Below are 13,444 nucleotides of genomic sequence, written 5' to 3'. Positions count from 1 at the left end.
TATATATATATACTAACAAGGTGTCAGATTATATCATGTCATACTTGGTTTATTCTCTCCCATTTCAAGTTATGTGGTGTAGTTTGAGGGTGAAATTCAAAAATAGCCAGATTTACAAGTGGTAATTCAAAAATAGTCATAGTTTCAAAAGTAATCGAAATTTAGTCACTTTTCATGTAAAGACAAATCTGAACGAAAACACTGTTCAAAATCCGGAAAATATTCCGGCATAACATACTGGAGTTCCAGTATAATATGCTGGAAGTTCTTACACAGGTGCTCCAATCTCCAGTATATTTTGCTGGAACTTTCCGTATGTTGGAGTTCCAGCATAATATGCTGGAAATTCATACACACACAAGTGCATCAATCTCCAGTATATTATGCTGAAATTTTTCGTGTTGCGGTAAATAATGACTATTTTTCAATGATTTTGGAGAAGCTGGCTATTTTTCAATTACCGGTCTGTAAACTAGCTAGCCCGTGTTATTTTCACGTAGTTTGACTAGGCATGAAGTTTAAGTAAGAAAAAATGCTTCTGAACTTGTCATCTTAAACATACCCATGAAGTTTTTGTGGCTATAAAAGATATCATTAAGGGTAAAATAAAAAGTTTAAAGTTAAATTATTTCTGAATGTAGAAATGTGTTTTCTTTTTAAACCGATTAATAAGAAAATAGTTTCACATATATGTAACAGATGGAGTACTACTCCTTTGAGCAGAATCAAAGTGATTAACTGTGTTTTTTCATTCGATAGGCATAATCAAATAAATAGATGATCATATTTTCTGGAAAAAGGTATTTCAGAAACCATTGTATCCAACATTCCCTTATTTACAGATGTCACTCCTTTAGGTAGATATATGCCTAAATGGCTAGTCCCTTAGAGGGTGATCTTCTGCAACTAAACTCAAGATGAGGAAACATCATAATTAATCAATCAACCAGCCACGAAAAAGTATCAAACAATTACAACATTGTATGAAGGCAGAAACTTCAAATAGCCGTTTTTAATCCAATATAAGTAAGCTTTAGATCTTCGAGGCAAAGCTGAGGCCCTCCTTTGCCAATTGATCCAAGCTGCTAACGAGGGGCTGAACTTTAGAAACTTTGGCAATTGCCTTATTCTCTTCAGGAGTCCCACTCTCTAGGAATACACCAACAACCTTTCCGTCCTGGATCCAGTATTGTCCGAACTTGTGAGTTGCAGAGTTGGGATCAGCATCACCAAAGAGCACTGTTTCGCCCACGTTATCACCATAGAATTGCCAAGACAAATCGAAGGCACGGGAGTAGAAGTATGGAAGGTAGTCATATTCATCAATAGACTTCCCTTGCTCACTGGCAAAAATTGCCTGCACGGGCAACAGAGTAACATTTAACATTTTTCACTTCACCATGAAAAAAAGTGAAGTTCAGGAATTGTAACTACATTTGACTGAGTTGTTCTAAGAAGTTATAGAGTGGAAGCAAAAGACGGGGAAAAGATCTGCTGAACTCAAAATACTTGGACAACATGTTCCTTGAAAATGACGACCTGTGTGAGTGTAATCTTAACATTGTACTGTCACATATTTGTACTCATGCTATAGCAAATATACACAGAGCTGGGACATAAACAACCAGCAGCAAGTAGAGTGGAGAGAGTTTTTCAGTATTTGAACACCCTAATCTACACGTCTAGTGTGCTTCAAATATCCATTTTATATCATGAGATCAAAGTCATAGTTGACTAGTAAAGAATAACGTATTGTAAGAAGGATGATGATATAACACTTTCACATTAACTTTGGACCACATCAGGGAGCTACATACCTTGACAGCCTGCTCAGCAGATTTGCGAGAATGATCAACATGTTCAACTCTTCTAATGTCATTGTACATTTTCAAAGGAAAAGTGGCAACATCACCCACAGCATATACATCAGGTACACTTGTTTTAAAGAATGCATCTGTCTGCAAATAGAACCTTTGGCGTAAGTATAGCAATTCTGAAAGTTCAAATGGAACATGACATAATGCATTGTAATTCTAATACAGAAAACATACATACATTTAGCTCAACAAGAACACACAGCTTTTAGTTCGACAAGAAAAATATGTTGTTTCCTTAGTTCAAGTATTTCCATTATTTAATACAATTCTCGTGTATGATTACCTAAGGAAGCATCAGAACTTTTGGAATCCATTGATGTGATACTATTTATTTTGTTCCCTTAACGAATCATCTCAGTTGCTTTGATCTACTTTTGAAGCTTATACTTAAAAATTTAATGTTTTAACCGGGAGAGTAACAAAAATAATCTGCTTTCAGAATCAAAATACGAAAAATCAGAAGTTAATAGAAGGATGAGACTGAACAGTGAGCACACACCTTAATTCCACCCTTCTCCTCTTCAACTTGCCCTTTGAATAAAGTCGTGAGTGGCCGTGCCCCGACTCCTACGACTACTATGTCAGCTTCCAGAATTCTACCATCCTTAAGTTTGACTTCCTTCACCTGCAATTTGGAAACAAGAATGCTGTGAGGTAATGCTTTGAAGCTCAACAAGATTTCTCAAAGTGGTGCAGTCTTGAGAAAAACCTCTCCATTTGGATGTGTATCAAACCCAACAGCCACTGTACCCTTGATGATATTGACTCCCTTGTTCTGATAATAACCTTCATAGAATGCAGCTATGCCCTCTGTGAAAAGCCGAGGCACTGCAAATGCATAAGGATCACTGTAAGATTAGAATCCAATTAATCAGGATATTATATTCTCCATAACTAGCATGAAACAGTTTAATGTTTCATGTTATGCATGCAGTGGGGGGACTAGAAACAATTTACTTACTGCACCATGGTTCTGGGTAAACCATACTGACTTCAATGTTGTTCAGTCTCATTACAGCACTAAGCTCAAGTCCAATGTACCCTCCCCCAACAATTACAGCCTTCCCATTTTTCTTAGCTTTTATTGCTTCCACAAGCTTATCAGCATCATCAATTTCTCTCAAGTAGAAGATGTTTTTGGAATCAGCACCTTGCACACCAAAATCTGACAACTTGAGAACCTGAACAGACAGAGAACGAGAAGTTCATATAATGGCCGGCGACAAAAAGTAATAACACTGAACAAACCAAATTCCATGAGACTCACAGTTGATCCAGTTGCAATAACAAGAGTTTGATACTTAAAAGATTCCCCAGCTGCACTAACGAGAGTCTTTGAAGCAAGATCTGCTTTCACTATTTCAGTACTCAGGATCAATGATATGCCTGCAAGATGAGACCATATGATGCATAAGAGATGTAAATGCGTCTTCAACCAGATGTACAACTGTTATGCAAAATTTGACATAAGTCCTGCATGGCCATATGTCTGCAAATAATGCATAAACACAAGGAAATTATTACCTTTCTCTGCATACCATTCAGGAAGAAGTCTTTCTCCCCCACTTCCAACGCACACATGAAACCCTGGGAGTCTTGCAGCTCCTGGTAGAAAAATGGATAATAAGGTGTCAGGAAAAAGGTTTTTCTGATAAAGAGGTCAACTACCAAAAAAAATAGTAAGCCAGCAGCTTTTTGACATAGAATTTTATGCCAAACTACATGAGATAACATCTGTATAATATATCATGCTCAATTTGACTTCCCATTTTTTCTTTTTCTTTGCTTGTCGGGGAAGCAGTGAAGCAGTGATTAGTTTACAAGAAATATGTGAGCGAAACGCATTAAGTGCTCTTGTGTGTGTGTGTAAAGACTTTTAATACTGAAAAAACCTAACATGCAGTTTCTGTATCCCATCTAAAACAACCGCTATTCAAGTTTTACCATAGACAGAGATCAATTCACTGTCCAAGTTAAAAGAAGACTTGCCTTCGGGGAAAAGGTATGCCTTGCTAAGTGCAGGACGTTCATAAGGAGCCACCTGACAAAGAAAAAAATATTTTAGTCAATCAGATCAAAGCTAACACTATTTTCCTGAAAAAAGGAAAGATGGTTAGATACAAAGTTTAAGCAGGCTGAGCAGGAAGGAATGGTCGTAACAGTAGATAAGTTGCAACAAAATCCATCCAAGAGACACATAGAGAGAGAGGCATAGCCTAGCGCACTGGGATAACAGAGGTGGGATCAGGAACTCCAAAAGCAAGGATGGTAGAAGTTTACAAGCAAATGGTAGAGGATAAGGAGCTTTTTCTTTCCTAGTTGACAAACATATATCAAAGGGACTTTGACAATCTTATTGTTGCTATGAAATCATGAATGAATGCTTTTTGACAATTTACAAGCATATAAGCTGATGAAAAATTAGCTTCCAACATCAATATAATAGAATATAGAGATTCTTATAGACAAAACTAATTGGAATATCAAGGTAAATCTAGAGACAAAATAACCTTTGATCCTAAAACCTACTCTTAAGGTTCAAGCTAAAAGCAAAAGAATGCACCCTTCTCCAAATTGAAGTCCACAGAAGCAGCAGCATAACTAAGATTTACAATTGAATTAGTGAAAGCAAGAAAGCAGTTCGAAATACTTACCGCCTCTTTGGAGATAATAGCCAGTTCCCCTGGCTTAACTCCCTGTTTTGCAAATTCTCTAGCCGCGTACCCCTGCAAATGCAACCACAATTATTGAATTCATTATGACCATGCATTCTAAAATCTTAATTAATAACAACAAGATTTGTTCCTACAAGAGTTCAGAACAAAACTAGATTTTTTTTGAGGAGGTGGTTACAATCCTGTATTTCAGCTAGTTCCTAGTAAAACATTTTTCCACCAAATTAGTGAAGGAGATAAGCTTACCTATTAACAAAACTCTAGCTCTCACACAGGAGAATCTAACAATTGACTAACGAAAATAAAAACACACCCATACACACACCGAGTCTCCGTACTCAAAGCCTCTAACTCCATTTTGAAGCAAATTAACTATAGAAGCATATATCAAAACATTGAAAGGTGATAAACTTACCTACAACAACTTTCTCGCTTTCAGACTCCATAATCTAACATCCGATTATTAAGATAGAACTGAATAACTACAATATACGTATTTATGTATGTGTAAAACTGTGCGCCATGTCTATCTGTGTGTATGTGTGGTGTATATGTGTACAGATGCAGAAACCAAAGGTCACTTCACTATGCTAACTTTCAGATCTACTGCAAACTAATATACAGAATCATATCAAAAACCTCATCATTATCAAAAAAAACAATCCAAAAACTAGAATTCTAATTCCGAACTCAAATTCAAACAACGTGTAAATTCATAATTAAGCCAAGCTAAATTGAGTAATTAACAAAAGGATAAATCATCGATTGAAAGATTACTTACAGCAGCAACGCCGCCGCCGACGATCACGTACTTGAACGACTTCTCTGCCATTGATGAATTTTCAGTGAAAGTTGTTGAGCTTTTTGTGAAGATGATAATCAGTGTAAAATGAATGTGGACTTATATTTATAATGGATACAGTAGCTTTGGGCTGATGGTGATTTGTGATTGGCTAAGGTACAAATCAATCGTCGGCCTACACGTGGCGCATCGGCTGCCGTCCAATTTGCTGACTGTGCCGTCGCCACGACAATTGCAGAGAAGAATGAAGATCAAGTCAAATTTGGAAATGTGATTTTCTTTTCTACATAGATCAATCCTTTTTTTAAAAAAAATGTAAAATTTTTATCACACTATTAGCATTATTTTATTTCTTGGGAGAAATATAGTCTAAAAAATAACAACGATAACATATATATATTTTTATATTAATGTATAATATAAATATTTTATATATAATTAGTATATACTTTTTCTATATTTGACTAGTGGATATAATTATTTTTAGCTAACTGGTCAAATGTATAACTATTCACCCAAGAAAAAACTATCTAAAATTTGGTATTCTTGAGATATTATTATAGTACAAAATATATTCAAAATAAATATCTTCCATAATGTGAGAGACATGAACCATTGTTAATTTACTTCTAGATGTTGTCAAGAGTATAAAGATACCGCGAAGAATTAATAATTTATTTTAAACTTTCACATGACATAAAATAAATGCTTTATTTAGTTGCAAAGTAGAAATAAATAAAAGTTATCTCCAAGTTATGAAATCAAATTTGATCAATGTGTATTTATTTATTTATTCAATTCAATGGGGTTTGACATTTGTCTTTAAAATTAGGAAAGTGGCAAACATTGACGTCATTGGTGAGACAAAGAATGCCTACAATAAAGGAAATGGTCAAGTGTGAAACGTATCTTGGTCAAGTATTAATCAATCAGGCAGTATTAAAACTAAAATAATAAATAAAACTTTTTTCATTTGACGAAAATGAATGAGAAACCTCGAGTCCTCTTTTGCAAAATTAAAAAATAAGAAACGCTATGATCAAGTGTGAAAGGTATCATGGCAAATTAGCTAACTACATAGCCTTCTTAAATGGCTGACCTAGAACAAGATAGGTCAAAACAAAAGTTTGACCGGGAAATTTTCATAGGAATATGTATATATAAAATAAGAAATACAAATATATTCCATATTATACAAGCATAGAAGTGGGTTTTGAGCCTTTCAACAATATAATATGGAGATCGAAGATTAGAGTATAAGGTTAGTAGGTAGTCGAGTTCGGAATACTGTATCTGTTCTGTATTTCTCATGTCAATATTATTATTATTATCATTCTCGTATTTTCTTATTCTTTGATTTCTATTACCACGTGTTATTCCCCTTGCTTCGATTTTCTTACTACTTTGTTATTTTGCTGTTGTTACTGTTCTTGTCTTCTATTCTTTTAACATGGTTTTTTCATTACTGTTTTTCTTGTTCAAACCTGCAGAGAAATGTTTTTCTTGAGCGAGGGTCTATCGAAAACAGCCTCTCTACTTTCACACAGTAGAAGTAAGATCTACGTATACATTACCCTGCTCAAACCTCATAAGTACGAATATATTGAATATACTTATGTAAATAAAACTGAATGGGATTATGGCACTTCACTTGTTCAAAGTGGCTTGCTAATTTTGTCGAAGTGTTAAATAGTCTAGTTAAACTAATAGGAGGTGTTAAAATTTGAGTAGAATTAATACTAAAATAATAATTTAATCCAGCCGAAATTTTCTTGAGTCAAGATCTCTTAATCTCGCAATCAGCAAAAAGATATTCACATGAAAAATCATCATAAATTGGCAATTGTTTTATTATCATTACCATATGTTAACTTTTAAACAAACCGCACTAATAAATCGAAGAAAACATGTAAGGAAATAAAAATAATCAAACCATGAGTTGTAGTTTGGTGTAAATCAATATGAAAAGTTTTTTTTTATGGACACTTTATTTATTAAAGGAGAAAAAGAAACTATTGAAAAACTATGAAACCCAAATTAGTACGTGTGAGCACGTAATTTTTGCCCGACTAAAATATTCCTACATAATTAACAAAAATAGGATTTTTCTAATTATTTTTAATTTTTATAGAATTTTTAAGAAATTTCTTGTTAATGGTTGTTTGCATTTAGTTACCTATTTAATATTTAAATCATAAGGAAATACCACAAAAAATGTCAAAAAATTTCATGCATTACATTTTAGGGTTTTATTTGTATTTTTAGGATTTAAGTTGTTTATTAATTGCATTATTAAACAAAATCACAAAAAGAATGATCATTTTTACATTAGTCTTGGTCTTAAATTATTAATTTCCTTTCATTAGTTTTAAATTAATTAATTGTTTAAATTTTAGAAATAGTTAATTAGGCTTAATTCTACAAATTAGATTGATTTAGGACTTAATCTAGGTTGTTAATTAATGGGCGATGTGCACAGATATCCATTAATAGCACATGTCTTTATTTTTAAGCCACTGTTTTAAATGTCTTTAGTCTTTAGCCACTGCTTTAATAAAATTTTACCTGACCTGGACGAAAATACCCTTCTGTTATAAGCTTATACCTACGCTCCTTATTAACGATCAACAGCAACATCACGTAACTAACTTCCGAAGCAGCAGTAGAGACTATGATCGTCCAAAATTGCAGTAGCTTCTCTTCCGATTTCAAACTATAGCAGCAGCAGAGACTGTGATCGTCCAAAATTGTAGTAGCTTCTCGTCCAAAAATCGACATAAAATTACAGTAAGTTATGCTTTTGTGTGTTTCTGTTGATTTTTATTTCGTTACTAGGAATTTGATTTTTTTTGCTTTTCTGGATTGATAACGTTAAGGACATCGCGCCCTGTGATTATTCTATAAATGTTTAGGACATAATGTTAAGAATTTGGTGTCCTAAATATTAAGGACATAGTGTCCTCGTTTTGCAAATTGTTTTGAAAAAGTTAAGGACACTTGGTCCTTAACTTTGATTTCCAAGTTCAAAAGTTAAGGACACTTGGTCCTGAAGTTTGAGTTCCAAGCTCAAAAGTTAAGGACACTTGGTCCTGAAGTTTGAGTTCCAAGTTCAAAAGTTAAGGACACTTGGTCCTGAAGTTTGAGTTCCAAGTACTTCAAAAGTTAAGGACACTTGGTCCTGAAGTTTTAGTTCCAAGCTCAAAAGTTAAGGACACTTGGTCCTGAAGTTTGAGTTCCAAGTTCAAAAGTTAAGGACACTTGGTCCTTAACTTTGAATTCCAAGTTCAAAAGTTAAGGACACTTGGTCCTTAAGTTTGAGTTCCAAGCTCAAAAGTTAAGGACACTTGGTCCTTAACTTTGATTTCCAAGTTCGAAAGTTAAGGATATTTGGTTCTGAAGTTTGAGTTCCAAGCTCAAAAGTTAAGGACACTTGGTCCTTAACTAACACTTACAAGCTCAATACACTTAATTTAGGGATTTCAAATGGACAAATCAATACTTGACAGAAACGAAGAAATTAATAACATGATGTCTTCATATTACTTCTGAAACTGTAATTTGGCATAGATGTGACCAAAAATTATGCTATGCAAACAAAATAAAAGTGCCTTTGTGAACAATTTACAAGATATTTCAGAATTCATATGCTTTCTTTACAGCAATTTGATACAAAAAATCAACTACAACTAACTTTCTTTACAGCTAAACTATAGCTCCTTTGGGCAGGAAGTTTCATTTTCACTATCATAGTCGTCGCCGACATTTTCTGGTGGTGTATCATAACCAGAATTTCTTTTCCACTCTCCATGTGCCCAAATATTTGCTGCAAGTTCTTTCCTAAAGTTTGTTATGTCTTCAGGTTGGAATTTCTCCCCATCCTTTTCCATCATCAACAACTCCACATACTTGATAAGGAATGCACCACAATTAGTCCTAAGAAAAATGTAAGATATGGAGTCAATTAAACAATATCTTTATTAAAATAAATCTAAAGTACATATAAATTATATAGCAAATCACAACACGTACGATCCAGTTTGGTGTGGTGATCTTTGCCACTGAATATCAAATTTGTTGAATGCATTTCCAAAAGACTTGTGATTTTTCTCAAACTGTGAGAACTTTTGCAAGTGGGGGATCATGATACATTTCAATGTGATTCATTCCTGCCTCATATGGCTCACTATATATGGAATCGTACACATCAATCTTTTTCTCATTCAAGTCCAATACCCCAAAAGAAAATGTGTCACAGCATCATCATCTTCTGAAGGAAGGCGACATGGAAAAAAGATTTTGTCAACCTCTGTCCAAGCAATTCCACATCTACGACTGTCACCCCACACATATGGTGTCAGAAATAATTGATTATCACCACACCAAAACTCATCTGTNAAAACTTAAGGACACATGATCCTGAACTTAGACTTACAAGTTCAAAACATAAGGACACTTGGTCCTGAACTTTGACTTTCAAGTTCAAACGTTAAGGACATTTGGTCCTGAAGTTTGAGTTCCAAGCTCAAAAGTCAGGGATTCATGGTCCTGAACTTCAAGTTTCAAGTTCAAAAGTTAAGGACACTTGGTCCTTAACTTTGATTTTCAAGTTCAAAAGTTAAGGACACTTGGTCTTTAACTTTAAATTCCAAGTTCAAAAGTTAAGGACAGTTGGTCCTTAACTTTGATTTCCAAGTTCAAAAGTTGAGGACACTTGGTCCTTAACTTTGAATTTCAAGTTCAAAAGTTAAGGACACTTGGTCCTTAACTTTAATTTCCAAGTTCAAAAGTTAAGGACACTTGGTCCTGAACTTACAGTTCCTGTCCTTAATTTATACAAGGATTGCTCTATAAATATGTCCTGAATTTCCATTTTCTTGACTTGCAGGATGGAAACAATATATATTATAGTTGCTTTTAATGGTAGATAGACTGCAGACTATAAGTATCTTGATCATCAAACAAAGCTTGTTCTAGTACCTGAGGCAATTCGATTTGAAGATTTCATTAAACAGGTGTTTGAAGTTATTGAATTGGATAGAGACAAGTTTGAAGCAATGATATGGTTTGATATCAACCTTGGAACAAACAAGGGAATGCTTGTATCCAAAGATTTAGATCTTCACGCATGTATAGAGTTACTAAAAAGTCATTCACTCTTCAAGGGTTGTCGTTTCATTGTTGATGTTTCGGAAAGAGTTTTTGGATCTACAAGCACCTTTAAACATGTCAATAGAGAAAATCAACATGACAATCAAAACAAATGCCAACAGATAATGGAAATAGATATGGTTGAAGCTCAACCAATAATTGAAGAGGTGCTTCAAATATTTGATTCTATTCAAGTGGAAGGACAAAGCATTATAGAGATTGACAACGAACAAGCTTTGGGTATTCAAGTCTTAGAGAGTGCACCGGTAATAGAAGAAGTTGCTGAAAAAACCTCTACTTAACTAACTAGACGAAGCTCAAATTCGAAACAAAAAAGAATCCCCAACTACGATATTAAGAGAAAATGCTTCGTTGGATGAAATTAAAGTGGGATCAATATTTGACAAAAAGAAGGGCATAATTAACTATTCTTCGAATATAGCAATTAAAGGACATTTTGAATTTAAGGTTGTTAGATCAGTCTCAACAAGATATTCGTTGAAATGCAATGATGATAAGTGTGGGTGGTGTGTATGTGCTTTCAGAGTTAAAGATTCAACACTGTTCAAGATAGTAAAGATTGAGAAAAATCATGACTGCTCAGTTAACACTATGAAAGCTGATTAAAGGCATGCAACTTCAAAGTTGATTAGTGGTTACATCATTGACAATCTTCGAGACCCAAGATTTGAAGTTACACCAGCTTTTGTCGCGGCAGAAATGCAAAAATTGCATGGACTAGACATTGGGTATCACAAGGCGTGGTGTGCTATTCAACGTGCTTCACTTTAATAAGAGGAACTCCTGAAGAGAATTATTAATTATTGTCTTCATAATTGTATATGATGAAAAGTAAAAACCCGGGAACATATACTAACATAAAGATAGACGACAACAACAGGTAAACAATCAAAAAAGAGATTATTAGTCTGTTTTATAAACTTTAGGACATGCTGTCCTTAACCAGTGAAAAAGTTAAGGACGTGCTGTCCTTAACTTTGATGTGTGCAGTGAAAATATTAAGGACACTTGGTCCTTAACTTAGAGTTGCAAGTTAAAAAATTAAGGACATGCTGTCCTTAACTTTTGAGCTTGTAACTCTAAGTTAAGGATTGCATATCCTTAACTATTAAACTTGTAACTCTAAGTTAAGGACTACATGTCCTTAACTTTTGAACTTGGAAATCAAAGTTAAGGACCAAGTGACCTTCACTTTTGAGATTGTTAGTCTAACTTCAGGATTACATGTCCTTAACTTGTGGGCTTGTAACATGAAGTTTAGGACTGCCTGTCCTTAACTTATGACCTTGTTAGTCTAAGTTAAGGACTACCTGTCCTTAACTTCTGTTAACCTTCTGTTATACTGTATTTTCAGGTTTCTTTATATGTTTTATGCATATGGATCATCAATAACTGGTTGGAATCATTGTAGACCAGTGATTGCTGTTGATGCAACTTTTTTGAAGTCAAAATTTCATGGTGTTTTAATGATTTCAGTTTTAAAGGATACAAATAACCAAATTTTTCTACTAGCCTTTGGAATTGCAGAATCTGAAAATAACAATTCCTATGAGTGGTACTTTAGTGAGCTTCGCAATGCAATTGGGAGTCGTGAGAATTTAACTTTTTATCAGACAGGCATCAATCTATTGCATATGGCATTGCAAAGGTATATCCTGAAAGCCACCATGGGATTTGTATCTATCATTTGGAGCAAAACCTAAAGCAAAGGAAAGTGAAAAGTGAGGTCATAAAACTTTTCCAAAGTGTTGCAAGAGTATACAGGCGCAAAGAATTTGATCTATACATGTCAGATATAGCAAAAGTAGATAACAAGACTTATGACTACTTGATGGAAGAACCATCGGAAAGGTGGGCACGTTCTTGTAGTCCACGACGAAGATATGACATGCTCACAACAAACATAGTTGAGTCAATGAATTCTATGCTATTAGAAGCAAGGGAGCTGCCTATATTAAGAATGATGGATTTCATCCAAGTAAAGATACAACATTGGTTTTACGAAAGAAGAAATGAAGCAGGAGGAACTTTTTATGACGTTTCTTGTTGGGTAGAAGAGGAACTGAAGAAAAAGATAGATTTAGCATTTACTTTGAATGTAAGTATGATGTTCTTTGTTTAGCTTAATATTTTAATGATAATTTAACATAATGTACTAACTTATAATTTTTCAACGTTGAAGGTCTTCCCTGTTGATTCATGGCGTTCTAGAGTTGAGGAAGAAGGAATTACTTTCTTGGTAGACTTAAACAAAAGGACATGTGATTGTTTTCAATTTCAATTTGATGAATTACCATGCATACATGCAATTGCAGCTATCGAGAAGAGAAACATCAAGAAGTCCAACTTTTCCTCGCACTGGTACTTAAAGAAATCTTGGCTGAAAACATATGAAAGACAAATACATCCTGTAGGACACACTGATTCTTGGATTGTACCAGAGAGTGTTAAGTCACAAATTATTAAACCTCCAGATTTCAGGTAGAAGGCAGAAGAAAAGGCACATTCCAGCTACCGAGTCATCAAAAATAACATTCAAATGTGGTCGTTGCAGAAGAATTGGCCATAATAGAACAGCTTGTATATATTCTCCGGCAGTCCATCCATTTTCAAGGAAGCATAGAGAATAGTAGATATATCCACTAATATTTATCTACTCTTTAAGTTTTTGCTATAAATTGGATTCATTTAGATTGTTTTTATTTGAGCACATGTCCTGAATTTTCAAAGTTTCTTTGCGCTTACGTGCTTTTTTTTCTTTTGAGTTGCAAGTTCAAAAGTTAAGGACACTTGGTCCTGAACTTTGAATTCCAAGTTCAAAAGTTAAGGACACTTGGTCCTGAAGTTAAGGACACTTGGTCATGAAGTTTGAGTTCCAAGCTCAAAAGTTAAGGACACTTGGTCTTTAACTTTGAATTCCA

At 34.3% G+C, this 13,444-nt stretch overlaps 2 protein-coding genes across 2 annotated transcripts; one reads left to right on the top strand and one right to left on the bottom strand.

Annotated features, from left to right (window-relative positions):
* LOC109229738 (monodehydroascorbate reductase) lies at nt 759-5,443 on the bottom strand. The gene is made up of 10 exons (XM_019395281.1): nt 5,334-5,443; nt 4,532-4,603; nt 3,867-3,918; nt 3,402-3,482; nt 3,145-3,263; nt 2,839-3,058; nt 2,587-2,705; nt 2,377-2,502; nt 1,818-1,958; nt 759-1,357 (listed from the first exon to the last, which is right to left on the bottom strand). The coding sequence occupies exons 1-10, from the start codon at nt 5,382-5,384 to the stop codon at nt 1,034-1,036; spliced, it is 1,305 nt and encodes a 434-aa protein (XP_019250826.1). The 5' UTR covers nt 5,385-5,443; the 3' UTR covers nt 759-1,033.
* On the top strand, nt 10,628-13,008 carry LOC109230375. Its single transcript, XM_019395881.1, has 3 exons — nt 10,628-10,768; nt 12,172-12,621; nt 12,706-13,008. Exons 1-3 carry the CDS (start codon nt 10,628-10,630, stop codon nt 13,006-13,008), a joined length of 894 nt encoding a protein of 297 aa, XP_019251426.1.

This window comes from Nicotiana attenuata, chromosome 7 (assembly GCF_001879085.1).
Source record: "Nicotiana attenuata strain UT chromosome 7, NIATTr2, whole genome shotgun sequence".
NCBI classification, from domain to species: domain Eukaryota; kingdom Viridiplantae; phylum Streptophyta; class Magnoliopsida; order Solanales; family Solanaceae; genus Nicotiana; species Nicotiana attenuata.
This window is presented reverse-complemented; position numbering and strand designations above follow the sequence as displayed.